The sequence below is a fragment of the Calidris pugnax genome, unplaced genomic scaffold (assembly GCF_001431845.1).
Source record: "Calidris pugnax isolate Ruff unplaced genomic scaffold, ASM143184v1 scaffold38, whole genome shotgun sequence".
NCBI classification, from domain to species: Eukaryota; Metazoa; Chordata; class Aves; order Charadriiformes; family Scolopacidae; genus Calidris; species Calidris pugnax.
The window spans coordinates 14,434,001-14,461,111 of record NW_015090995.1 but is presented as its reverse complement, the minus strand read 5'-3'; the positions used below and the strand labels follow the sequence as shown (position 1 = coordinate 14,461,111).

The 27,111-nt window shown below is 36.0% G+C and overlaps 1 protein-coding gene across 3 annotated transcripts in view; it reads right to left on the bottom strand.

The window, feature by feature from the left end:
• Positions 1-27,111, bottom strand: part of DACH2 (dachshund family transcription factor 2) — a 300,591-nt gene that overhangs the window by 67,738 nt on the left and 205,742 nt on the right. For all 3 annotated transcript variants that reach the window (XM_014955166.1, XM_014955167.1, XM_014955168.1), the window contains one exon: positions 2,026-2,181. In XM_014955166.1, coding sequence (XP_014810652.1) covers positions 2,026-2,181 — 156 coding nt within the window. The remainder of the gene's footprint in view (positions 1-2,025; positions 2,182-27,111) is intronic.

Genomic DNA, 27,111 nt, shown 5'->3' with positions numbered 1-27,111 from the left:
ATATTAGCAAAACAAATACACAATAGTGCATAAGTTCAGTGATCTCTTTATTAATATCAATAAAGAAAAAAACACAAAACATGCAGATATTTGCGTGATTTTCCATATATCAGGCAAATATTTATTAATAATTTTATCTGACAATATACTCCTACCAAGTCCTCCTAATATTATTAGTTCATATACACAGAAGAACTGGATTCTCATGTTTCATTAAGATCTATTTCAGCATGTGCATTACTTGCTGTATTTAGGAATGACTACAATGGAAAGCAAGACCAAGACACCAATTCACTGAAAAAATTGTTTCAGGTTATTTTGTGTTTAAGAATTCTTTAGAAAGACCATTTGAAGATAGCTACTTTGGGAATCAAAAAATATTTTTTCAGAAAAAGAATAAAAAAACACCACTGCACCCACCAGAAAAGGCAGAATTTTATATATTCTGAGCTCCCATTCTATTTCTGTTCAACTTGAATATATCATGATCAACAACTGTGATGTCTTATGATTCAATATATATTTTATGTGATGCTCCATGCCAATATTAATTATGATAGGTGATAAGCAAACTGCCCATACATCTCCCTTCACTTTAAACCATACTGACAATCCCTTTCAGTGCTTACAACCATAAGCCTTTGTTCCCCTGCATATCTCCCTTAACAGCCCAATAATCTTTCCTCATACTCTATAGAGTTCCAAAACTCCCAGACACCATCTGGCCACACTGAGTTGTATGTCTACTTAAAGTCCAATTGACATGCAAACTAAATGCAAACTACAAACAGAATTTAACAGCACATCACCAGTTTTAAGACACAATCCGTCAAACATTTCAGAGGACTATGAAGAAAATATATCGTACACTTGCAAATCACTGGACAAATTGTCTGACATTCAGTAAACCCTTTAATAGCCTATAGATATTTGCCTACTTCAAAATCTACTGGAAAATACCTTTAAAGTTTTCTTTAACAGCAAACAGTATCTCTGTATGTAAAATACATATGGGTATTGAATTATGCGAGAATATAAAAGGAAAGGATAAACTACAGTGATTTTCAGTCCTGTGATCTGTGATTCTTAACTACCAACACTTAACCCAAAATGCCCATACCTCCCTATGAACAAAGCAGACCCATATGGTAGGAGTCAGTTCAATAGCTTTCATTTGTTCAGGTCTGGGGCTGTACATAGGTGGCAAGGAACTATCTACTCCTGAAATTGTGTTAGGAGCCAGAAATGTAATTTATCCATTAAAACTAACACCAAAAGTCAACTTTCAAAACTTTGAGGATAAAGAGCTTAAACAAATAAGAATTCAGAAACAGTGAGATTTTCATTCTTCATCCATCATGTGTTAGAATTAACTCTACTCATAATTTTAAAAATATTAATCCTGAACATCTTTCTTGGAGTAACTTTCTTTTCCTTTCCTTCCCTCTTTGGGTGTAAAGGAGAGGGGGAACTGCTGGCTTCCCACTGCCCCCTTCCTAAGGGAAGGAAAAGATACGGGTTTGAAGGGAGCTTTAGGTTCCAAATCCAGAATTTATCTGTGTCATTTTATTCCAGTGGCTTTGGATTGCTGGGTTCAATAGATGACCTTGCCTGCATCTGGCAGGTACAAGCAGGCAGAGGGATTGCTTCTGCTCACTTTTAACTAGACATTTTGCAGTTATTCCTGGCTCTCCTGTTTTTATTTGGTGGTCAGCATTTTCACCTGGAAGAGAATTTTCTCATATAGCCAAAATTTTAAGCAACTTTATGGTTATTTTTCCCTTCAGTCCAGGCCATGGAAATGTTAATTAAGGCCAGTCCCTAACACAGCTGTGGGCTGCTGTACCCCAATGGGTAGCTTGGACATGATGCACAAGTGCAGGAGACTGTGGGAGGACTGACCCTCTTGTTGGTCGTGTGTCTCCCCATCCAGCTCCCCCACCTCTGAGGGATGGGAAAGAGTGCAAGACCAGCCTCTGAGCAGGGCTTCACATACTTTTTTTTACCCTAAAGCACAGTACGTACTGTTGGTGAGCAGATGGTTCTGCTGGAGAGGACTGAGCGGGTGAGCACTTCCAAGGCTTGACTGCCCTGACAGTGTGGGATGACCAATGCTGTGCTGTGATCCCGTTGTAATGGGAGACTGAAGCTTGTCTTTATCCCAGGAGGATTCACTCCCACCTGCAAAACAGGGCACAAACAAACCATAAATGGCATATACTTTTCTTTAAAAGACATTTTGTTTGGCTAGCAACGAGCTAATACTCTACCATAGCCAAGCACCCAGGACAAACACAGCACCTGAATTCTACACTTGACTTTTTTAAAAAAATAATTAATAAATATGCATCAGGCAAAAAATATGATCAGAAACTTTCAGCATCAGCTACCTTCACAACATTAGCTTCTGGAAACAGACAAAGCTAAATGTTTAAGGATAAAATAATCCAAGTAAACATCAGTAACAATTAAGTAAAGAAGGCATAAAGGGAACATGTGAGACACTGAATCACAATCTCCTGCTATCACAGGGAATCAGGCCACCCAGTCCCTGCCAGAGACTAACAGGTGTCCATCCTGGGGCTTGTGAAGTCTCTCACCGCCGTTCATCTTACCGGAGAGTCACGCTGCTATTCACTCCCTCCAACGCTCCTAGCTTTCTAGTTTAAATTCATCCCTGAACAGGTTACTGAACTTTATCCTGCTGCTACGTTATCTTCGAGCTTAAATTGCTTTTCCTCTACTGCTGGGTTTGATCTTGGGGATGTCCTAAGTGAAGCACTTCACTTTGCTAGGTTAAACAAGCCAAGCATTAGGTTGGGCTTGGAAATTATCACTATTCAGGAATTTAAAGAGTCCAGGTATCTATTATGCACAGTAATTACTGTCTACAACAAAACCACAGTAAAGCAAACTAAGTACTTGTGTTTGGTCTAGAATATCTGTTTGGTCTTCTGAAGAGAGGGTGTTCTGCAGCAATTTTGCAGACTGTAGCTTTCTTCAGTATTACACTCACACACTTGAATAACAACAAATTCCTTTCAAACAGGAGTTAAATAGACCATGTTAGTGAATTCTGAAACACACCTCATCCACAAAACAAACGACCCTAAAAAGTTAGATGGAATATTTTCTAGAATAAAAGGCATTTTAAGTACACTCCCCTCTCAGGTAAACCCCACATTTTCAATTAGATTATAGATCGTTATGAAAGTGTGTAACTGCAGTATTGACTTTGTTTTGAATTTATGAACAAGAACTTGAGTTAGAGTAAGTAAATAGATTACTGTGATGCAGCAGATAGAGGCAGCAAGCAAAAAAACCACCATTTTAATTGAATATGAAACTAAGAAAAATTCCATTCTTTATGACAACACTTGGCTAATAAACATGATTAATATGGCTAAATGAAAAAGTTTGAAAGATCAATGATTGAGAAAAAAGGAAATCACTCCATCATTTTAACGCTATGTCCAAGTACAAATTACCTTCCTATAAAAGATTTGTAATTTGTAAAGTGATGAGTAATACATTGATAAAGAAAGATACACTAAATTATGCCATGTGATACAATATAGCATGGCATAGTGCAGTAATTAGAAGAACTACTACAGTTTAGGCTGTGTCAGCATCTTCATTATTTAATATACTGTATAGCAGCTCTTTCAAATAACACTTGACTTCATTCTGACTACTGTGAAACAAAAGTGGGCTTATCTGTAAAGTATTTCTCAAGTTAAATTTGCAATTTAAAAAAGATTTACTGAGGAAATGCTTAGCACTTGATCTTACTTAATGAGTTTTATTTTTCTCTACATGCTTTTTCAGTAAATTTAACATTTACACTTTATTGTTCCTCAAAAAACACATATATGTATCTTAGCATTTATTTTTTGCTTAGAAGTAGATTTTGTACATGTAACTTCATGTATCAGGGCAGTGGCCACAAAGACTATGCACAAGACAGTTTGCCAGAAATTTTTGAATGAAAAGGAAAAAATGCACTCTTCCTCTATAGTCTCCCTCACCCCGTTTGTTTTTCTCTAATATTTCCAACTCCAGGCACACATTGTCTGAACTCTTAGCTCACTTACTTATTTCTGGAAGTTTCTCTTGTCTTTCCAAAGCCTCGTGCATCTACCCACCATACTTCTGTGCCCCTGAAGCTGTAGTATCAGTGTGCCCTACCAGCTTTTTGTGCCCGGATTTACAACTGTTGCACACTGGAAAATACAGCTTTTCCTATTTTACAGATTGGAGAATTGCACTGTGCAGAAAAGTGAATTGCTTAAGGAAATACAGGAAACCTGCAATTGAACAGGAAACTGAATTTAAATTATGTCGTACAGTCCAAATCACTGGACCAGTTTTCCTTACAGATGGGGACAATAATAACTTTTTTCCCCTGCAAATTCCACTTGTAAATCTGCTCCAGTATTCAGTGCCAGTAACACAAGAATAAATTGCAATACACTTATCTCTACAGACCATTCCTGTATTCTTATGTTCCCTATCACTTCTCCATAGAGAAAGAACAAAAAAAATACTGCTGAGCCTATGATGTATAATAAAAGTGCATGTTAAATGAAATGTACCCTGTAGTCTGCAGTATACCACACAGATAACAGCTTCATCACTTAATCTAGACTGCATATACTATGTAGTAGCAAGTCTTTTAAAAAGAAAATAATAATTATAACTTGTTACTTAGAACTGTTCAATTGTGAAGTGTTTTACAAGAGCAGTATGATTATATCCAACTTGAAGTGGGAAAGTTGAGGTGCAGAATTATGAAGCAACTTCCTCCATGCTACCTGGTAGACTAATGGCGAAACTGGAAGAGAAGCCAGGTCTCACAGGTCCTACTCCTGTGCTCTATACCAGACACTTGCAATCACCCTACCCATAGTCCCTTTGCACAGCTAAAAAATAATAGTTTTAAAAGAAAGCTTGCATCCTTCCCTGCAGTATCTATTCCCATACATAAAGCAAAATTCACATATAAATTAACAGTAAGCCTGAACTAGATTCACATTATAAACCAAGTAAGTGAAATGCAAACCTGTGGTAATATATTTAGCCCTTCTATATCATGCAACTTTAAAATGAAGTATTCATTATTGAGCATATGCATTTTATTATTTAGTAACACAGCTGTCAGCATGTTATATCAGCAACTACATACTTGACAAATATATATGCGAATGTACATTTTAAAATTCTTTGTAACTGCAACAATTAGAAGTAAATACATCTAGAAAAGTACTTCCTCCTTAACACTTCAAATTTAAGTTTAGCCATAATTTTTCAGGAGATTTTTCTCATTTTTTGTCCATATAGGTGCCATCAATAAAGCAAAGATGTTGTGTTTTGATTCTAAGTGCTGTCTTTGGTATGATGAGCTTAGAGGTGAAACTAAAAATGAAGCTTTATGACAGGAATCACACAATGTGCCCCAAAGAAATAAATTTATGGGAGTTGAAGTTTTTTTCTTTCATTATATTCAAAAGGTTTGATCTTTGAAGAAATTTGTATTAGGAAAAAGTGATTTCTTTGTCAACATTAAGCTAGTGAAGGCTCTCACTCTTTTTTAGATAGAAGATAAGGACTCTAAAATTAAACGATGATCCATACTACTGCATAAAGAGAGATGGACTTCAAGTAATTTCTTTTAGGTATATATGAAACAAAAGGAGGAAAATATATGAAAAAAGAAAGCAAACATACAACACTATGGAAAATGAGACAACAGAAAACAGCAATGGAACTTTACCTTTTGCATAAGAAGGGAATATAGCTTTTTATTTATTTTAAATGAGAAAGACTATTTCATTTTAAAATATTAGTAACCTGATCCACAAGTGTCATAGGAATATTATTAGAGCACTCAGAAGTCTGTTGATTTGTCAAAATGCCAATACATCATTTATATACCTTACAAAAAGCTTCACATTTAACATTATTACCCACTACCCATATGACCTTCTCTCCAAGAGATAAAACTAAAGGACAAAAAGGTAATTTTTCCTTATCTTGTTTGCATTCTAGTCGATCTTGTCCCAGAACAGATTGTACTCAGCATTAAAAAAGGGCAAGAGAGACAAGAACCTACATCTTCCTGAGCTCCTGACGTTTGCCGGAAGCAAGCAGAGAGACCACAGTGTCCTTACCATAGCCACACAAAAGTGGGAAGAAAAAGGCAGACATAGTTGCTGGGCATCCATCCTAAAAACTGCAGAATGTGCTGGCTGCCCAGCAGAAACAGCAAAAAAAAAAGTCTGGCCTGCTTCAACCATCCAGTTACGGCCATGCAGCAAACGCGTGGTGTACAGTTCTGCCTTCAGATTTGCAGCTAAACACACAATATGGATGAAAAAAAAAAAAGCCTGATTGTCTGCGTTGTACACAGTCGCCTACACAGAAACACAGCGTGAGTTTCAAAGCGCACACATAAAGGTGGACACTACATGGCCTTGGTAAGAGTGAGTTATTTACAATACACTTAATAATTAATGTCTGGTATTTACCAGACATAATAGGTTATTTGAGAAAATTTATTTATCAGTGCATATTTATCCCTTGTGTTCAACTAAGCAAAAGCAAAACTAACGTAACAAACCCCAGTCCATCCACTTCTGAATTAAAATGCAGTGAGAGGGAAGCATTCTCCTAATGTCGTTTCACAGCCCACTGGCCACATTCTGTATGTCTCTGTTCCCAAGTTCCTATGAACAGTGAATTCAGATACAGAGCGAGTTAAATCACAGGTAACACAAACAAATAGGGAAAAATCAGCCTAAGCAATACATACATATGCTCTTGATGATATACACTGTACTCACAGAGCCACTGCAAGGATATTTACAATCACGTACATGTCTGAAAGAAAAGGGCCTCTGTTTAAGTTTCATTTTGTATAGAAGGAAATGCAAGTGATAAGCTCAGGTTCATTTTTCTGTAAATGTTGCTTCCCATCCATCTTTGGTTTTAGTAATTTTATAAGATGACTCTTAAAGATACATGTTTTCTAGTAACAAACCTCTTTGTGCATTTGTGTTCTTCAAAACAAAATCTGAAAAACTTTTTGGTGAAGATATATCTGTGAAGATTAAATTAGTGTCTTGGTTTTAGGTATTAAAAAATCTCTGGAAAGTAATCAAATTGGTGACAGGTTTTTTTTTTTTTCATTTGATTTCAAATTCATTTTATCAGCCTTAAAACTACCTGGTCTAGCTAAATGAAATCCACTCTGTCAGAGGTACCTTTGAATTGAACAACTACACTGTTTCAATCTATGTCTGTCATTCTATTTTTTGTTGTGATACATTTCTGAAAAATTGAACTCAAATTGTTAAAAGCAATACCATCTTCACTGTCCAATTTTATTCTAAAATTATTTTTAAACACATTTTTCATGCTGTTGGGCATATTACACATAACATCAGCTGCAAAGAAAAAAAAAGTATTCAGCGTATTGCTATTTCAGCACTGATAATTTCAAAATATTTATCACCTTTAACTTCTTTTGTAGGTGTCCAGCAGACACAAGTCCTCTGAAATCTTTTGGTTTATCTAGAACCCCAGTACTCCTACAACCACGTGGTCTTATTTGCCAGCATTCCTAGCCCCAGTGTTTTCCAGTATCCCAGACTATCTGCTTTTACCAATATCCTAATCTCACCTCAACACTGGAAAAAACGGTTGCTGTTTTGGCCTACACAGAATATTCTTTGCTGAGAACACTTCAACCTACAACTTTCTGTCAACTCTTTTCACAGTATTAGCATTTGAACACCTCAGGAAGAGAAGATTAGGTAGAAAACAATTTTTTTTTTTTCATATTTGGTAATCTGAGAATCTCACCACAGTAAGGACAAGAAGATAACATCCAGGTTATATTCCTGGCAAACTGTCACTTTCCTGTCCGAAAAACGTAGAACTGTTCTGGGTCAGGACTATGACCTATTTAACCCCAAATTCTGCCCCCCATATTGCAGTAGATGGCAAGCGTGGCATTTCCTGTGGTCCCTTAGCCTCAAATAAACTTTCTTACTTTAAAATGGGAATGAGATTCTTTAATCAGCCCCCCCAAAGCACGACAGCCATCTGAAATTCTAAATGGAAGATGCGCAATGCACTCAAAGCTTTAATGCATTGATTTGTTTAGCTGTGTGTAGTCAGCTATATCAACTTCTGGATTGTGCCCTACAAGAAAGCCATGAAAGTGTATAGGGTAAGATATTAAAACTCAAGAAATCCAGTGATGGCTTTACTGGGCTACTTCCAAAAACTTATCAAGTGGTTCAGCAGATGTAATTACTGCTTAGCCTTGCCAAAGCTTTGAAATGTGCCCATTAATTCAGCAATTCCCAATCTGTCCATCAGTCAGTCATACTTAAAAAATATGTCTGTCACAACTTAGGTGAAGTAATCTGTTGATAATTATACAATAAGAAGGCATCTGAAATCTGAATATAATTTCTAAACTTTTTGAAAAGTCTTAATGACAGAAAAATCAAAGTTTATTTCACAGAAAGCAGGATACTGAAGATAACTGAGAATATGTCAGAATATTTGATGCCAATTTAATTAAGAACAATTAATTCCAGGAAGGCACTTTTTTAGAAGATAGAAGCAGAGACATAATATTTATTTAGGAATTTCTTTTGAAATTTATTTATTTCCGTCCCAAACCATCAATTCCTTCCCTTTAAAATCAACAGAGAAAAAGAAATAAGAAGGTGGTAAATACAATACGTTTTAAAGTTCCCGAATTATAATTGATGATTATAGTGCTAGAGCACAATATCAGAAAAGTCTTCTTATTGTCAGCTACCTTGGAAAGTAAGACTGTGCTACAATGGCTTTTCCAGTCAACACAAAATCTCAGTTTACAATCAGGTGCTCAGTGTCAAAGACTCGTAAGAGTATAAAACCTGTTCTCTCTCTCTCACAACAGACTGGGTCATTCATCCTTTCAAACTACATACACAAAAATGCTGATGGCTACTAAAATACAGCAGGGTGCTTTCTCTGACTTTTTTAACACCAGCGTAGAGGAACTACTGGCTCCAATGAAATCTTTTCAGCAAAACAGTCTTCTGTAGACAATTGCTAAGATATGTATGGCCTATACCTCCAATAACTAATATTAAAAATGGGAAAAACATTGCAAAACAAAGAGATGCAGGAAAATGAAAGACAATGCAAAATGATCTAAGGGACCAGTTTGATAAAAACAAGCCACTTGAAGCGGCAGTATCTTCATTTAAAGTTAAAATACCAAACATACTTCAATGGGTCAGCTGATTCAACTTATGCCACCAAAGCACCCCATTAAAGTTAGATTTAGCAAGACGAAACATCATATTTATATAAAGTTAGATACAAACTACTATAATAATTTTCATAAAAATACACTAATATTCAGAAGCACTTCTTCAAGTTGGCTACCTGTACCCATTCTTTTCTTTTCTTTTGGTGATTCAGTCATGCATAAATATTAATGAAAACAACTTGCTTCTTGGCTAGGAAGGAATGTGATGTGCTGGAGAAAAGCTCTGATAATGAAGTCCTTGCTTCTTTGTTCCATGATAGTTAACCACATGTTAATGAAGCTGGTAATCATTATATCCAGAGTTAGATATTTATGGTTACCTAAATGGAAATTAGTCATGATATTTCAGGAGGGAGGGGCAATATAACTAAAGGAATAATGGCTCCCAGAATGATTGCATACGAACAGTTACAGTCCATCTGGCCTAACACCTTGCCTCCAACAAGGCCAGAACCAATACTTGCTAGAGAGTTTAAATACAGAGAAAACTTACAGTTACAATTCCCCAGAATACTCCCCAATAATTTATGTATTAAGAATTTCCTGAAACAGAGGTATTTTCCTTTAATAACCTTTAATAGATTTTTCTTCCATTAAATTCAATGGACATCAACTTTTTGCATCTATAGTATCCTATACCACGGAGTACCACAGCTTGCCTATGCACTATATAAAAAACTACCTCACGCTATTTGGAGGTGCACTGTTGGGGGCTTAACTTGGCATTTGCTGTCTTCCTCTGATGTCTTCTAGTTCTTGCAGAGGATGAAGTACTAAATCCCTATTCAGTTTCTTATATAATGTGAGTGTTATTCTTGGAATTAGGGAATTAAGAGTTAAAACCTAAACTTTCTTTTGGATCTATGTCAATGTCAAAAGCACATGCAATCTCTTTCCTGAGAGCTAATAAAACAACTTCTACTCTCTGTCACTTAAGGTACTGTTGTATGAACCTCAGCAAGTTTGGTCTAGTGGGCAGAAAATATACCTTTGCATTCTTATTAGAAAGTTGGGTCATGGAGACTCCTACCCCTGAGAGTTTACAGAGCATGCTTTTGACAGAAGAGGGCTTCCAAGAATCTGCACAGATCATTACTTCAACAGAGGTGATGTTGGTGAAGTCAAAAGAAAGGACAACCTTTAAATGTTCAACACTATTTTGAAATGTAACCACAGGATTACGGCTCATTCTTGTACAACCGATCTGCTCCCTTCTGCACTCTCGATGGTTATTGCTAACATTTTTAGTAATAAGTGTGTGACTTTATTGCTACTTATTTTTCCATACAGAGATAACAATATTGTACTAAAACATGGTATCTCTTCCAGTTTAGCACCATCAACAAAAAAATGAACTGTTTTCTACTGTAGGACCCAAGACTGCCTTCAGAAACACGCATTTCAGACAGAAATAAGGTCAAAAATTTTGGTCTGTCATGTTTTTTTACTGTTGATGATGCACAAGCCAGAAATAAAACAGATTAACTTTCAGCTCTTGAATACAGTTTGTAGGGCTGGCTGCCAGAAAGGATAAACCATACATCCTTCTAAACTCAACAACTGCAGCCAGCGAGCAAGGAACTAGGATTCATTGACACATTCAGTCACCACAAACGAAGTAGGTTTTGCTTTTTTTTTTTTTTTTAAATTATTTAATATTTTCCCATATTTAACAACTTACTGAAACAACCACTGACATATGTACTGTATATTTTTACTGTAACTATCCTGATATTTTAGTTTGATTTTGAGAGGCTTTGAGAACATCTTGACATCCATAGCAGATAGGTAACGCTACTGTACAAAATCAGATCATTCAAGTTTCAACAATTTATCATTTACTATTTCTTTGAAGTAATTATTATGAAAAGTTCAAGTTACAGATTGTAATCTTCTGAGTTAATTTGTAGTGACATAAATGAATTATGTATTTATAATCTTTTCAAAACCTCCTAATACTAAAAGGAGCTCTGTGTAACATAAAGTACGGCTTGAAAGAACTAATTACAGTCTGTGGCATTTCATACATACACATTCAGACAATCTTCCAAACCCCTGCCAGCTTGAAGCATCTACACAGAACTCAATGACAATGGAGATTTTACTAGAGAATGAGAGGTTGCAAAAAGCATGCCTAACATCCTTTAATACTGAAGCGGGATGACTATAGAAGCTCTCCAACAAGATTTACAACAAGACGTCTTAAGCTCCAGTTTCCATGAAGGACCAGTAAATGCAGACACTTGCACTTCCATAGCTCCAACAAGTTGTGTCAGTACGGGGAACACTGGCAAGGCGTATACTAATTCTGAAGTTGCACCATTTTTTATGTCTGATATTTGACTCTTTGCACTAAGTTATGACTGACTTACAAAAAATTTAGAATGTTGCCAAAAGCAGAAGAGTCTGTGAGTAAACCTACCAGTGAAATCTACCGTGTTACATTTATTGTCTGTCTAAAATATCACACACAAAAATCCTGAACTATATTGGCAGCCAACTTCTTACTTCCTTTAAAAATTGCTTTCATTTTGGCTCATAGTAATAGTTGAATATACACCTAACAAAAAGCACTTGGCCATCTTACACCTTCAACCAATCTTCAATTTTCAGAATGTTTTTCTCCTTCAGCAAACCTAGCCATTAGGTGCTCTCTAGGTAATCTCTAGGGCAATTCCCCTCAGTGAGTATCAGTGGGAGCGTTGCATTAGCTTCTCTAAGGAGCATGATCAAACCCCGAGAAAAGACCAATAGTGCCAAAGAAACTATCCAAGAAAGAACAGCTTAAATCTGTTATTGTCTACATCTTCAAATTAATATTTCTTTTTGAGGTATACAAAACCATAAATAACAACTATTATCAGAACAAACATTAAAATGTTAATATTAATACCAGATAAAGTGAAAATATCTCTTAAGAAGAAAAAGTGAGAGCTTTCAGCAACAAAATACAACAGCACAGTGCCAAGCTGAACTTAACTAAGCATGAAGTTTTGGACAGGATTCATTTCTGCTTGTGGTATAAGTATGCACCACCTTGATTATCATTTAAAAAAATATTGACAGCTTGCCTTCTCATACCAATGCCTAGTAACAAATTCCAAATGTTTTGTCACATTTCTTGTGAGCAATGCCATCTGCCAGAGGTGGCATTTCATGGCTGTTTACCCTGACTCCCTCCAAGAATTCATCTGCCACTATCTAATGCTGCCTGAATAAAGGGGATTAAGACTCTGATGCAACAGAGACTATTGATAATTTGGTATAATTGGGAAGAAATGAAGATAAATGAGGTTGAGGATGGAGAGGCAATTAGTTGAGCTGCCTGTACAGCTGTGTTCTCGGCCTAGTTCCCCTGGCCTTTTCTTTGGTGAGGTATGTCCAAATTAAACATAATGACAAATACAGTCTTCCCAAAGCTCTTTAGTTTGGGAAGCTTGATTTTCACTTCTGAGATTCTAAGCAGTTTCCAGTTTAAGAAAAAAAAAAAAGGGAATGAAAGTAATACTCACTGTAGAGATTTTTAAAGAGCAACGTACTTTGTAACAGCACACCTATGGCACAGTATCTGTTGTTTCAAAACACAGCTCTTCATTTGGCAGTGGTGTATAGCACTGGTGCTGGTTTTGACCAAAAGGATGAAGGCTTCTGCCTCCCTCAGTGCCACAGAGAGCCTTGTTTGCTCCACAACTCCGGTCATCTTTGATATGGATATTTGATGGCTCATTGTGGAAATATCCTCTATCCGTGTAATTGATGAAACAACAACCCCAGAGCATGACCTCCCTGAAATATGGATTTTTGAAAGTCTAGTCCATATTTTGCAACTAGGCCTCCATTTTTTAAGTTGTGCTAACTTTTAAAAATACTGATCAAAAAATGTTAAATGAAATGTCGACAATACACATTTTACTCTACAAACTATCTACGGCAGTGACAGATTTTTACTCATAAATATAAGACGACAGCTACCAGATATGAGCCTTATTTCTAAACTATATTATTCAAGTGAGGCCAAATAATCAAGCTTCAATACCTTGAAAGGTATTTAAACCTAAAGTGAACATGGTCAGACTACAAACCTCCAAATTGGAAGGCACAAATCTGCAGTTTGGTTTGTAGTTCTTCTTTCAAATGTATTGAGATATGTTCATAGATAAAAAACACACACATATGTAGTTTAATATAAACATACAAAAAATGTGTTTGCCACAAGAAACGCCAATGTATGTTTCACATAAGATTCCAACAGTTTTTCATAAATGTCAAATAATGTAAAATCCCTTTTAGAAAAAAAAGCAGTATTTACAGAGGCAGCTTTGGCTTACAGACATGTTTGCCTAACAACCCACCACATGTGAATTTTCTGCTTTCACGTGAATTAAGTCTTAGATGAAAGACTTCATAAAATTGCACTTTGTCCTGCATCCAAATTGTCTTCAGCTGTTTTAAAAAAAATTATTTTTCAGATTACTTCAAGAATGCTCCTTAGATAAAGACAAAGCCTAACTCCTATGCATAGAAGAGATTTTGGTAAATTTTGGAAGAAAAACGTTAAATGTCTTAAAATAACAACAATTTAATAGACTTATTTTGTAACATGAATTTTCAACATAGTTGCTTTTTAGTGCAGAGTACAGTACTTTGGTATATGCTCAAAGACGAAAAAAAATATCCCTTTTCAAACTCACAGAACTTCTGCAAAGTACAATACCTCCTCCTGATTTTTTACATAGGCAAAACATTTTTCAATCTCAATACTGTACTCTTCCCCGCTATCTAGAGGTCAACCAAAATTTCAGTGTAGCTTTATCTAATGGACTTTTTCAAAATGAATTAGCTTTCTACAAAAGACAAAAACTTCCCTTTTTATGAGGCGAACATGCCAGGAGAAAAGACAAAAAACACACAAGAGTTTATACTTAAGTTTAAATGTACCTTGTTTTGTCTTACTGAAACTGAAAATTTGCCCAAGGTAACTGTTCCCTTACATAACAAAAGTTTTTAACATATAGTTCAGGATAGGTTTTTTGATTAGTCTGCAATATTCAAATTGCATATATTACACCTCTGGTCTTTTACTGAAACCCTCTTCACATTAACATTGTAAACGAGCAAAATTATTTGCTGCCCGTCTTCTGGCTTGACACGTTATCAAAGTATTCCAAGTTATTCTTTAACCTTGTGATCGAGGGTGTACAACGCACACGTTAAATAATTCCCATTGAGCAGAGCTTTGGCTTTCCACTGGGAACAAATGCCCATGTCCTGGCTGAAGAATCAGCAGCAGCTCCCTCCAGCTCTGCCCCGCTTTCTCACACCTGCACCACAGCTGTACACACTTACCAACACTCATGTTGGCAGCCTCCATCTCCTGGGATCACACAGGGTTGAGTGCTCTCAAACAAAGCCAAAATACACGTCTCTGTGGGTGCTCCTGACGTGTTGTCAGCATTGCTGTAGTCAACAATGCCCAAACCAGCACTTGCCTTTTATTTTACATTTTAGAAAACCATTGCAAGACTTGCCTAATCTCTTTACACCTCAGTATGCCCCTTGTCCTCCACCTGCAGCGACAGCACTAGCTGCTGTATGAACAACTGCTGGCTGAGGGCCACGTGCTCTGCCCAGGCAGGAGGGAAAACGTCAGGGGGGATTTTCAAAGAGGGCAGAAATGGCAATGCAATGGGGAGTCCAAAATCTGGAAAGTGACCCACTTAGGCAGAGGGAAAAGGAGAAAAAGGATCAAAAGTGTTCCCTAACTTCAGTAGGTTACTGGACACAGAAAGGATGGCAATTTGAATACTTCATAACCTAAAAGGTAGTAAAAGGCAGATTCTGACTGAGCAAGCTAGAAAACAAAGGAAATGCAGATGATAAAACAAGAAATGGACACATGAAAAATTTTTCATTGGTGTGAACAGGTCAAAGACAGAGCTGAAAGGGAAATACTCTTGTTTTCCATCTTCATCTTCCTTCAGTTTCCCTCTTCTTTTTTTTCCATTTTGTTTAGCCCTTTCTCAGACCTGGATGCTAATTCACTTTGCATTAAAATCCCATCCCCAAATCATAAAATGTGACAGACTCATGATGACTGCAAGGGATTAAGTGAAACTGTTCCTGAGAAAATACATAGTGGTTTTATAGAATTCTTTCTTGCTGTTTTTCAAATGCCCCGTGATTACAGCTGTATTACGAGGCTAAGCATGAGTTCTGTTCTACCTCTTATCAATTCAAAAACCCAGACACATCCAATTTGAGTATAACGTAAGTATGCAATAAACAACAGCTTTTTGACTGCTAGACTTTTTTCTTTATTTCTTTCTACCCTACTTTTAAACGATTGCTCATTCTCCTATTTTATAATGGTACCTACAGCAGCATTATATAAGATTTCTAAAGCTAAACCGAACAACATTATTACAAAGGTAGCAGATTTCTCAAAAGTGAGCCCGGAAAGCAAAAAGAAGTAACTGAAGACATATTTCTGCAATTAGTACTTTACTCAGCTTAGTAAAATGTTATCACAAATACTCATCTTCCATTCTTCAGGCAAGCTTTTAAAAAGTGGTGTTGGAATGGTATATATATGTGAAAAACTAAACATAGGAAATAGCTAGCAATGCTGTTCAAGGACCATCTAAAAACCATAGAAAGTTCCTAAAGGAAAAAAAAATTCTGAATAAACACTACCCCAATCTATAAAGTTGACTTGAAAATACATTATTTGTGGCTTACTATGATAAAGAGCTAACACACAGCTACAACTGATGATGGAGGATAATAGCCACAGATTTCAACAGATTTTCAGAGATCCCTGGTATATGCTGAGAACAACAATATCAAAAGGTTCCTTTCTCCAGCACTGCTAGTGTCAAGGTTAATGAGCTAAAACTTGTTAAATTGATATTACCAAACTAATGACTTTTTTATAGTATACTGCGTAGATTTTAACAGACAGGCTAATATGGAATATTGTTAGTCTTAATTGAATTAGAAGTTATTGCATGTATACAATTAAGATAACTAAAAACGGAGGAGCTGTGAGGCAATTGTCTATGTAAACCATGCTACTGCCACATACCTCATGTGCTGCCATGTATATAATTCAAATTTAGAATTTAGTCCTGAATTCAGACAACATTCAACTGCAAACATACAGAGAGGAAATACTAGCATCTGTGAAGATTGGCTATCAGTAACCCTTAAAAAAATTATTCATCTTGATCCTCGTAAGTTCCCTCTTTACTGATTCACACACTGAATCAGAAAAAGCCATGTAAAACGACAGAGCCTCAGCTCCTGATGACTGTGCCAAAGACATGCTCAACAGCAGGACGAAGGGAAATTGCCTTATTCTCTAACTGCTGTGACTCTGAGCCATTTGACAGCAACAACCAACCGCCAGAGAGTAAAGCAACACGCACTTTCTGCAGAGGTATCTTTTTTTCCATCGATATCCCTCCACTGCTGGGGATTGGGAATGTACAGCTTTTTACCAGTTGCATGCTGGAGGGGCTCCTGTCTACAGGGGAATTTTCTAAATTACATGTGTTGTAAATGAGAGGATACTAAAAATACAAATTTTCTTGAAAAGTAAAGAAATAAGCCTCAAGGAAAATTCCAGGACAAATCTGTAAAATGTAGATTACAGCAGAATAGACCAGCAATTACAAACTATTAAATTTGAAAATTATTTAAATAATATTAACATTATTTTAAAATATTTTTACATCAACCGTGCCACAGATTAAGACAGAAGGAAAATAAATGCCTTGCGTCTACATTCAAAACAGATGAACAAACAGCAGGGAAAAAAAAAGGGGGTATTTAATGAATCATATTAAAATGGAAAGAGCTTATGAAAAATAAATGGCATTTGTAGATGATTAAATTTTGAAGGTGAGATGTTGTATAGCTACATCAACCATTTATTTCTGTGCCATAACTGCATCTAATAAATACTTTTTTTTTTAATCCAAACCAAAGATTCAGTGCTATCTGATGACTTGGATTTTCCATTTAGGTAATACAGGGCAGGGTATAGGCTGTAATTATTCAAGGCAGTTTCAAAGAAAGAAGAGCTGTTAATTGGGTAGAAAATTAGTATCAATCGCTAGCAATAGGACAATGCAAATATTTCTTCTACAGACATAATCACAGGGTTTAAATTCAGAAAGGCTCGTTAGAGATTATCCTCCTAAATACAAGATACCTACACGTTTCATGCGAATGCTCTTCTGTTTAGATAATATTTTTCTATTAAAGTTCAATCTCTCACTAACCCAGAAATGTTATTTAACATACAGTATATACCCAGATACATTTGGAATTTATAAAAACTGAAATTAAAAATCTTACTCATGCTAGCTATTCTAGTGTTTTCAAAAGGACCTTTCTCCCTGCATCTCAGATTTTACAGAGAAAGGGAATAAAGTTGGATTGAACCTCCAAAAAATACCTACTCTCTCAAAATCAAGAAAAATACAAGAGATGCTGCAAATGAGGGGGAAATATTTCTCAAGGATGAAATACCACAATCCCCTCTCATAGAGACAGTCAATCAGAAAACATCAGAATCACAGGAACCTGCAAGACACTTCTTCTTACTACCTTTCCAATTTCCATCTGAAATATGGGAAATTTAACTAATACTATATGCCTTACTGGAAAAGGAGAAAATGCAGCCTCTCATCCCATGACGTTAGTAGTAACTGAATATACAGATCTCATACAGATATGCTTGAACTTTCACTAGTCCCAACGTTTCACTTGTCTCCATCTTTACAGTACCCTGAGCATCTTCTTAAAAAGAAGAATCTATTCTACGATATAAAAATGAGAAGAGACACAACCACCCCCCAATTTTCTAGGTTTTAAATATCATTGCATGTGTGATCTTAAAGGCAAGCTCAACATTTATGGTGTATGGTCTTGGTGATAAAGTTCATGAATATATAACAACAGTGGAACAACTCTGCTACTGATTATATGTCAAAAAAGGTTTTATTGTCAAATATACTGTAAGTAAAGAAGATATACAACAAAGACCATTAACTGCACATGGCTCTATACGACTTAAAAAATGCACGATTTAAACAGGAAGTGTTGGGTTTCAGTTTCAACTACCAATTTTAATGTACCTCCAGTCAACCTGTAAAGCTAGAATGAACTATAAAACGGCCAAACCAACTGAATGAAATCCTTCACACTCAAGGGGAGATGTTAGCGTGTTAGAGTCTATATCATCATACATCGCGGAGTTAACCAATCCATCCAAAACTTCAGATCTTTATTAACATTTATCTAAACATTTGTGAATATTTAATTGAGATATGATGTGAAAATTTGGTCAGGACAGATGAAAGGCTGGAATAGCCTGCAGGTTTGACTGCCTATGTAGCTCTTCTAAAAATAAAAAATAAAAAATCTAGAGGCTACAGCAGACCATAGGTGAACACAGGTCAGCAACATCCTGCTTTCAGGAAATGTCAGGAGAGTAGGAGTTTAACATATGTATACAAGACAGCTGTATGCACCATTCAGAGAAACTCTTCCGCCCTATCCTGTTCTACATTGCTGCACTGAGCACTGGCATGGCCTTGACTGAAGCACTGTGTTGGGTTTGGAACCAGAAGGATATGAATCACAGATAGGAGACTCACTAACAGTCTTCAATAGATAAATGACGTGTTCAGTAATAAAAGGGAATAAATTGTTCTCCATACCCCCAATGTACAGAACAAGAAGCAGCAAGGAAAGACGGGAACAAGAAAGACTTGGGTTAAACATTAGGAAAAATGGCCATGATTAGTAAGCCTATAAAATTTCTACAATTAAGCTAGACAACTACCATTCAAACGTGACACTGCCACAATTCTTGCTTCATTGAGAGTGGATAAGAAAACAGGTCTGAAAGTGCTGTTTTCTTACAATCCTAAACACTGCAAACTGCAGTAACAGAGACCAGATCCAGACCCAGTGACAAACTGCAGGGCAAAACGGCCCATCCTGAACTCACCCTGCCACCGCTAAATGACATCTTCTGCCTGAACTAGATCTGTACGCTGCAATGTAACACACCACACTGCAGGGTACAGCCTAGAGGGTTTATCTGCAACATAGGAACATTATTCTATATTATGGTCTCTTCTTCAGCTACAAGAACGGTTCAGGTAAAGCTCTACCTATTCCTCCCTTCAAGAAAACTTCGCAGTTTGAGAAGATACTGCTATTCTGAAACCATCAGGTGTCTGCTTCCTGTGCCCCCCAAGATGAAACAAGTATCTGCGAAAATTAATACCTAAACTGGCCATCCTAAAATACCTATTAGTTACTCAACAGGTAACATAATATTTTCCAAGATAATAAACACATTAAGATGGCATTTGAAATGTACTAAAATTCCATGCACTTTCCCTTTAGATTATGGATAAATTACTAGCTTCAATTATATGGTGTCAACAACATTTTCGTCTCCATGACTAAATGGACCAGGTTTTAAAATTCTTCAATGACTTTATTAATTTAAATTAAGATCTAAGAAATTAAGAGTAAGAATTTAATTTGATAAAAAAAAAATTTGCAGCCATGGAAACTAAAGATTTCTAACACACTCTGATGATAAAAGTACATTTAGTCTTGGTCTGGGACAACATTGTTGGCCTTTCATAATTGTAACTAAAACGATCTGATAAATTGCTGCTCTTGTATACAGTTAGGGGTTGGGGTTTTTTCCAAAGGAGCTAAAAACATTGACTACCCACCTGTATCTATATTTAATTTGGTAATGACTGTACTTGCTAAAATTCTACCAAAATGTCACTCACAGCTTTGCATTCCAGCTTTTTTTAAACAGAATATGGAGCAGAAAGCATAACCTATTATGCAAAGCTGTCAGATGCTTTCTTTTAAAATCACAGAAATAAATGCATAATCCTGATTTTCTTATAGACCAAAATTTAATTAAAGGAAAACAAAACTTGACTATAACTATTCAAGATAGCCAAGGTATTCTATAAAAAGTAGTAAGGTTCTGATCTGCGTATGTCCTGTTGACCCATATAGTCGCTACTCCCAAACTAAGGGGTGCCTCTTACTTTGTGGGTGCAAGTAAAGGCAGAACAACTTGAGACCACTGTGACTTCTGTCTCATCAAATTCACAAATCAGACTTTTAAACAGAGCCAACTGTTGCAAGTAAAATTGCTATCAAATCTCATCACCAAAAAAGTCAGTTCAGGGCACTCTGCAAAAATCTAGTACTGAATCCTTAACTAAAAAGTCACATTATTAATATCTTTTTTATTAATGTTACTCTTTTGAGTGAGAAAACATTTCAAATGATCACACTTACAAACATTTCTTACCTCAAACATAAATTAACTGTATGTTAGGGGACTTTTTAAAAAAATCTGATTAAAATTGTAATTTATGAGACTCCTGCTGTTGGCAGCTGTATCGCTTATCAATGACACCCTTTGGGGGACTCTCAGCATGTGGCCCACATCAAAGGTAATATGCCAGTTTTCATCCTAACTTATATATGCCTTAACAAGTACAAGAATGTTCCAGACTTCAAAATGTAATTAAAATATTAATGTATTGTTAAAATATCATTAATTAATGATATTTAAAAAATAAAATAATAAAATATCAGCTATTAGAATATTGACTATTATGAATAATATCAAATGTTAAAATATTAAACTATTGTTCTAATATCATTAATTTGATATTGAAGTTGACTCACTAGTATTAACAAAGGCAGCCATCACTTACACTTGCTCTTCTTAACATACTGGAATTCTTTATGTACTGGAATCTTTATATCCTTACATGCTGAAATGGGAAATTAAACCACACTGGCTAAGCATGCTAATATACCATAGTGTTTAAACAAGTATGCTATTTTGTGCATATGATGATAGGCAGACAAGATTTTTTTTTAAACAAAGTGCATACAAGGATCTCAAAAAAAAAAAAAAAAAAAAGTACTTTGACATATGGTACTTCACTATTCTTTTTCTTTGGTAGCACTGTGGAAAATGTGCATATCACTGAGTTGAAACAAGCACACTTCTTAGCAATTTTGGCATCCCTAATTGCCAGAGTTCATCTGATCACCTGTTGATGGTTCCTGCTCCCAGGACCACTTTCTGCTTTTATCCAACAATGGTTTAACATAATTTAACGTAAAAACACATTTCAGGGAGGTAGATCTGGACCACACTTATATTTTTCCTTCCCTTTCCCACTAAGCATCAAGAGCAGAAAGGTTCAGATGCATGGAGATGCCATCTCGCCCCACGCCTGACTGCAGAGACAGTAGTTCTGCTTCTGAGAGGGCAGAACAGTACTCTTCACACTATGTCCTTCAGCAGTTGCAGAAGCCTACTAAAATGTCTAAACTTGAATGATTTTTCCTTGTCAAATACATGCATCTAACCTCTATTGCTTAATAAAAATCTGTATTGAAAGTCCTAAATTTAGGACATTTTTGGTAAGCATCGTTCCCTACAGTGCAGTGGTGCTTCCTGTGCCTTGTCTTAATGAGGGACACTTTTGAACAAACTTCTTTCCTTCAGCAGGTTGATATTGACCATGAATATCTGCTACTACTAACAAATGTGAAAACTACAACCAAGGAAAAATGTAGCCTTGACTCTACAGTGGCCAAAATGATTTATGACATCAAGACCTAGTGAAGACGACTAATACTCTAAAGGGACTGTGTGAGCTCAGCCTACACTCACGTGTTCTGTGCCCATTCCTAATTACTTCATTTATGACTCTAAAAGTGTTTTAACAGACAAAATTAATTATTTTGAATAATCTTTCTGAAATATGATGTGCGTTTTAATTGTATGCACCCTGTCATTAATTAAAGTTCCCTACCTTTCGGTGCATTAATTCAAATATCGTATCAGTGACAAAGCAACAATTATAAGAAGACTGTTTACTAAAATTAAAAATAAAGTTAAAAGGTTAACGTGCTCTTGTGATACGCTTAAAGTAACGCTAAAATGTTTTCATTTGCGTTTTTACTAGACATTACTTTTTTACTCTTTAAAATCAATCTCTTTGTTCCAGGAACACATTTCCTGTCAATAAAATGAAAAATGATATAGATTTAGGAGGATAGTGGTCTCAGCGTAGCATCTCTCATATTATTATTCCAGTATCATCTGTTACAAAGTAAGACCAATTCCCACATCTAATTACAAACAGGATTTCAGAGTCATTAAACAAAATACATTTCCATTAGTGCTGCTGTAAGAAGATAGGGGAAAAAAATGAAGATTAGTTCATGCTGCACCTCTGTTTTTCAAGCTTTGAAGATTTAGACCTCTGCACCCTGAGACTATAAATTTGTTAAGGATCTGAAAGGTGAAAGACATGTGAAAGCTCTCAATTCTACACAGTTTAGCCATACCATTTGCATTTTGTCATTAGTTTATCTTTTGCTGCACTTAGTTCTGATAGTAGATATGGCAAGAATCTAGAGAGGTTGTTGTGTGCTGTGTGCACCCAGAGGTATTTTATTTGGTATTAAGAAGGGTTTTTTTAATAGATATGAATCTTGATTTTTCTATACTAAATTTGTTCCACCAAAAGTTAGAGTCATTGTAAGGAGTTCTGTCTTCATGAAAAAAAATGTACTTTATGCTCTGGAAAAATGGAACAGCAGTTCTTTGACTTCAAATAAGATAACAGTCAAAATATACTGAGGAAGCAGATTGTGTGATATGTTTAACTGTTCAAATATAAACTTACAAGTATATATATTCTCCATTCATAAAGATTTAACAGCATCTAATTGTCATGAATCCATTTAAAATATACCCTTGGGAATTACTGAGAAAGCATTCACACAAACCAGAGCTTAGACATTTAATAAGAACATTTCTTAAAAAAAAGTCTATATGATACCTAAATTTCCTTGGTCTTCAAAATAGTTTATATTAGCTTCCAACCTCCTCCAGAGAAATGTATCCCAGACTGATGGGCTGTGAAGTGCTCTTTAATTTCTGATCTCCAGGAGATCTTTTAAGCTGTGTCTCTGCATGACACTGACCATCACTGTCTATGTCCCAGCCTGGTCCCATCGGCTGTGTAATATGTGTTATATCATGAGCCATACTCACAGTCCATCATCTGCACGCGTGAGGAAAAGAAGTCACATTAAAAACATCACCCTCTTTCCCATCTATCCTACCCATCCCAGTGCTCAATTCAATTGTGTTCGATGGCTGTGGACTGGCAACTCACCGCACTTCACCACTCAGTGAACGGGGAGGTCCACTTAGTCACTATGTGCTACTCTCAACTTCCAGCATGAAAAGCAAGTATCTTCAGACCCACCACAACCATTGCAGGTGCATGTTTAAAGAAATAGCACAGATGCTTCAATTTTTAGGATGAAATGCTTTATATACATCTGCTGGGCCTGGAGTCAAACAAGCCTAATTTTTTTGAGAGAAGGTACAAAAACCAAAAAATACTAATTTTTTTCTTACTTCAGGACTCCATATATTCCTCCTGGTAAAAGGACAATTAAAGAACATTTAATGTATGTCACTAGTTTTTCAATTGATTCTAAAAATATTAACAGTAGTTTTGGCTGGTTACATTTTTTAAATGGCATGCATGTTTTGTGTTCTTTACAAAAATTATCATATTTGAAACAATAACTCTCTGCTCATATAACAAAAATATTTGCTTTAACAACAGGAAAAATGACTTCATGAAGTCTGCACAGCATTCAAGGATTAAAAAAATCTGTTCTCTGGTCTTGTCATTTTTACTTTTACAACAAAATAACAGCCTCGGCATCATGCTTTTTAGAATAAAAGACCTACCTCCTTTGACTTTTCAAGCACTTGAAAATTTTAAAAGAGAAAAACTAAAAAATGCTGACCGTGTAATAGCTGGGTATTCATGGTGGGTGGAGAACATGAAAGGTTACAATATGGATCTGTGCCTACGCGTTTCTTTTCAACTTGAGCAGCATCCTCCTGCTTCTGCTAACTCGGCAATCATACAGCTGACAGATTTCTGGGTTTTCTAAATAATGCATGGGATTTTCTTTTAACATGTCAGTGCAAAAGTATCAATTCTGCCCCTGTGTCGTTTGTGATGCTGATTTTCCTTGACAGCATTCCATTAAACCAATGAGTTTTTTCCCTCCTGATGGTTCCTTAAATATTCCTCTGAGTGATGTATTTGTGGTTTTTTAAACAGATTGTGAAGGATGTTTGCATTTATGAGAAAACTGCATGGCAGGTACAGAAGGGAAAAAAAGGATAAAAAGATAACGCTTTCTTTTTTTTCCTATGAAGAGTTTTTTCTCTGATCCTCATATGCCAAAAGCTAGGGTGTTTTTTCCTTTCTTTTCTGCCTAACTTAGCTCCTTGTCTGGAAATTAAGCAACAAGACTCTACATACAGAATAACATTTTGACTTCCTAAGGAAATACCACTGAAACACTTAGTACTGTTTGATATCTCTCTTGGGAAAGCAAAACACGTTTATTAAATCATGCATGCTAACTCCAAAAGGCAACAGAAGGAAATAACTGCTTTATTCTTTTCACTGAGGTTTTGTACAAACAGATACTGTCACGGATTGCCATGCACTGATCCTTCTTTGCTTATGCAGCTTAAAGGATATTCAGGTAATATCACCAATACTGTATTTTGCAATTCATCCTTCAAACTCCATTTCTATCACATACTTGTTCAAAATTATTGGCTGCCATGCTATTAAAAAAAAAAAAAGCTCTTCTTTCAAATAAGTTTCAAATTTCCCCAGCCAATTGTATGCTAATTTCCAGAATACACTTCACCTAATACTAGTACTCCATGATGATGACACAGATGATCTTTACAAACACTTCTGTGCAACCAAAGAGGTTTTGCTTTGTTTATTTTATTTCTACAGAACAACAAAATTGATTACGTGGCTGGGCTTTGAGAGATCTGCACGTCTCCAGCATACCTGGCTTCAGCTGCCAACTTCAAACTCTATCTTACTCATTTTCTGAAGTGGAATATGAAAGGCCACATCACTCCTGGCATGTGTTATCAGTCATGCTTTTACAGCACGACTTGCCTTAGCTATAGCAACCTTCTGGACTCTAGGCAATCTTCAGATGTGTGCACTGATTGCCATCAACAAACTGTCTCATCTCCAAGGACTCACATGGACTAACCAAAAAGAAGGACTAGGATTACAAAAGATTTATGGCCACTGGGAAATGTAAATTTAAGAGGGATTAATTTCTCCCACTTCCAGATACCTATGTCCCCAACTATGTGGTTCTGTAAATTCATCCTTCTTTCCCAGATCCTACAAGAAGATGGAGACAGACAGTAAGCCACAAGGAACAGCTAGCACAGATCGGCTGGACTGTGGGGCCAGAGAACCTATAGTGCCAGATTAAATATGAGATTTTCAACTGCCTGAGAAGTTTGCTTCAACACTTCATATGATGAGTAGGAAGGTGCAAAAAAATCTCTCTTCAGCAGAGAGAGTGGAAGGAGGACATTAATGTTCAAATGTATAACAACATTCTTCACAACCCTGTGAAGCCCCCATTACTTCAATTAAAAAATATGTGCAATTTTTTTTTGGTACTTTTTTTTCCACAGTTTCAGTATTGTCTCTTGCAGCACTTTTAAAAATTAACTTATTTAGAATATTCCAGTACTAAACTTCACCACTACTGAGCTTATTGTAATATCACAAAAAGGAGATAGGTGAGATAGGTAGAACCTGATGGGAAAAGCATACCAGCTGAACTAGAAGCGAGAAAAGAAGTGGCACATTTACTCCTCACTTCCTTAGACACACTTTTAAGATTCAATTCCACACCTGTAATTTCCTAGAGGACAACTAAGTATCTGAGGAATTACAGTCAGTGATCCTGAGAGTTACGAGTTCAGATTTTCAATTGACAGCATGAATTCTGGCTTCAGATACAGAAATTATTGAAAAACTTCCATCATGATAGGTGCAAACATACATAGAAAAAAAGAACAGAAGAGACATTCCAGGCATTACTAAAGCAGCAAATCAAAAATTGTTTCATACTGAGTTCAACAGATACAGATGCGGATGGAAATGAATATAACAAGACATCCTCACCACTTCTTTATCATACTAACAACCTGCAATATAACAACACACTTACAAAAAAGTCTGGCAGGAAACTTTAAAGACTTAATACTGATCAATTACACTTTAATTCAAAACAAGCAACAGCAAAAGAGACTATTCCACTCATCTATCCGCCTATGGAATGAGGAGGAAAGCACACATCCTATTGTGAAATACTTAGTGGGGCTGTATCTTATGCTCCCCAAAGGAAGTCAATGTGGGACACTTAACTAGAAAACCAACAACCTCTGTAGTTATTTTTTTTAAGTAAAACTGCAACCTTTCAAGTCTTTGTTACAGTAAAAAGAAAAAAAAATCAAAGGAAGCAAAAGGTCCTCTGCTCTGTATAACTATATTTCTGATTTGACAGCTACAATTATAATCATTCAGACATCTATTTCCCACAAACTCTCCACAGCCATAACCTTTAGTGATTAATTATAAAGTTCCAGGAGCAATAGTACACAGACTAATTTCCTAAAACAATAAAAGACAGAATTTCTCATTTGGAGCTAAATGAAACACGAACAGGTTGTTATTCATGCTGAAATCTAGATGCAGAGTCATGTTGCAGCCATTACAGAAGCTATTAAACACAACCTCAAATCAAAGAAA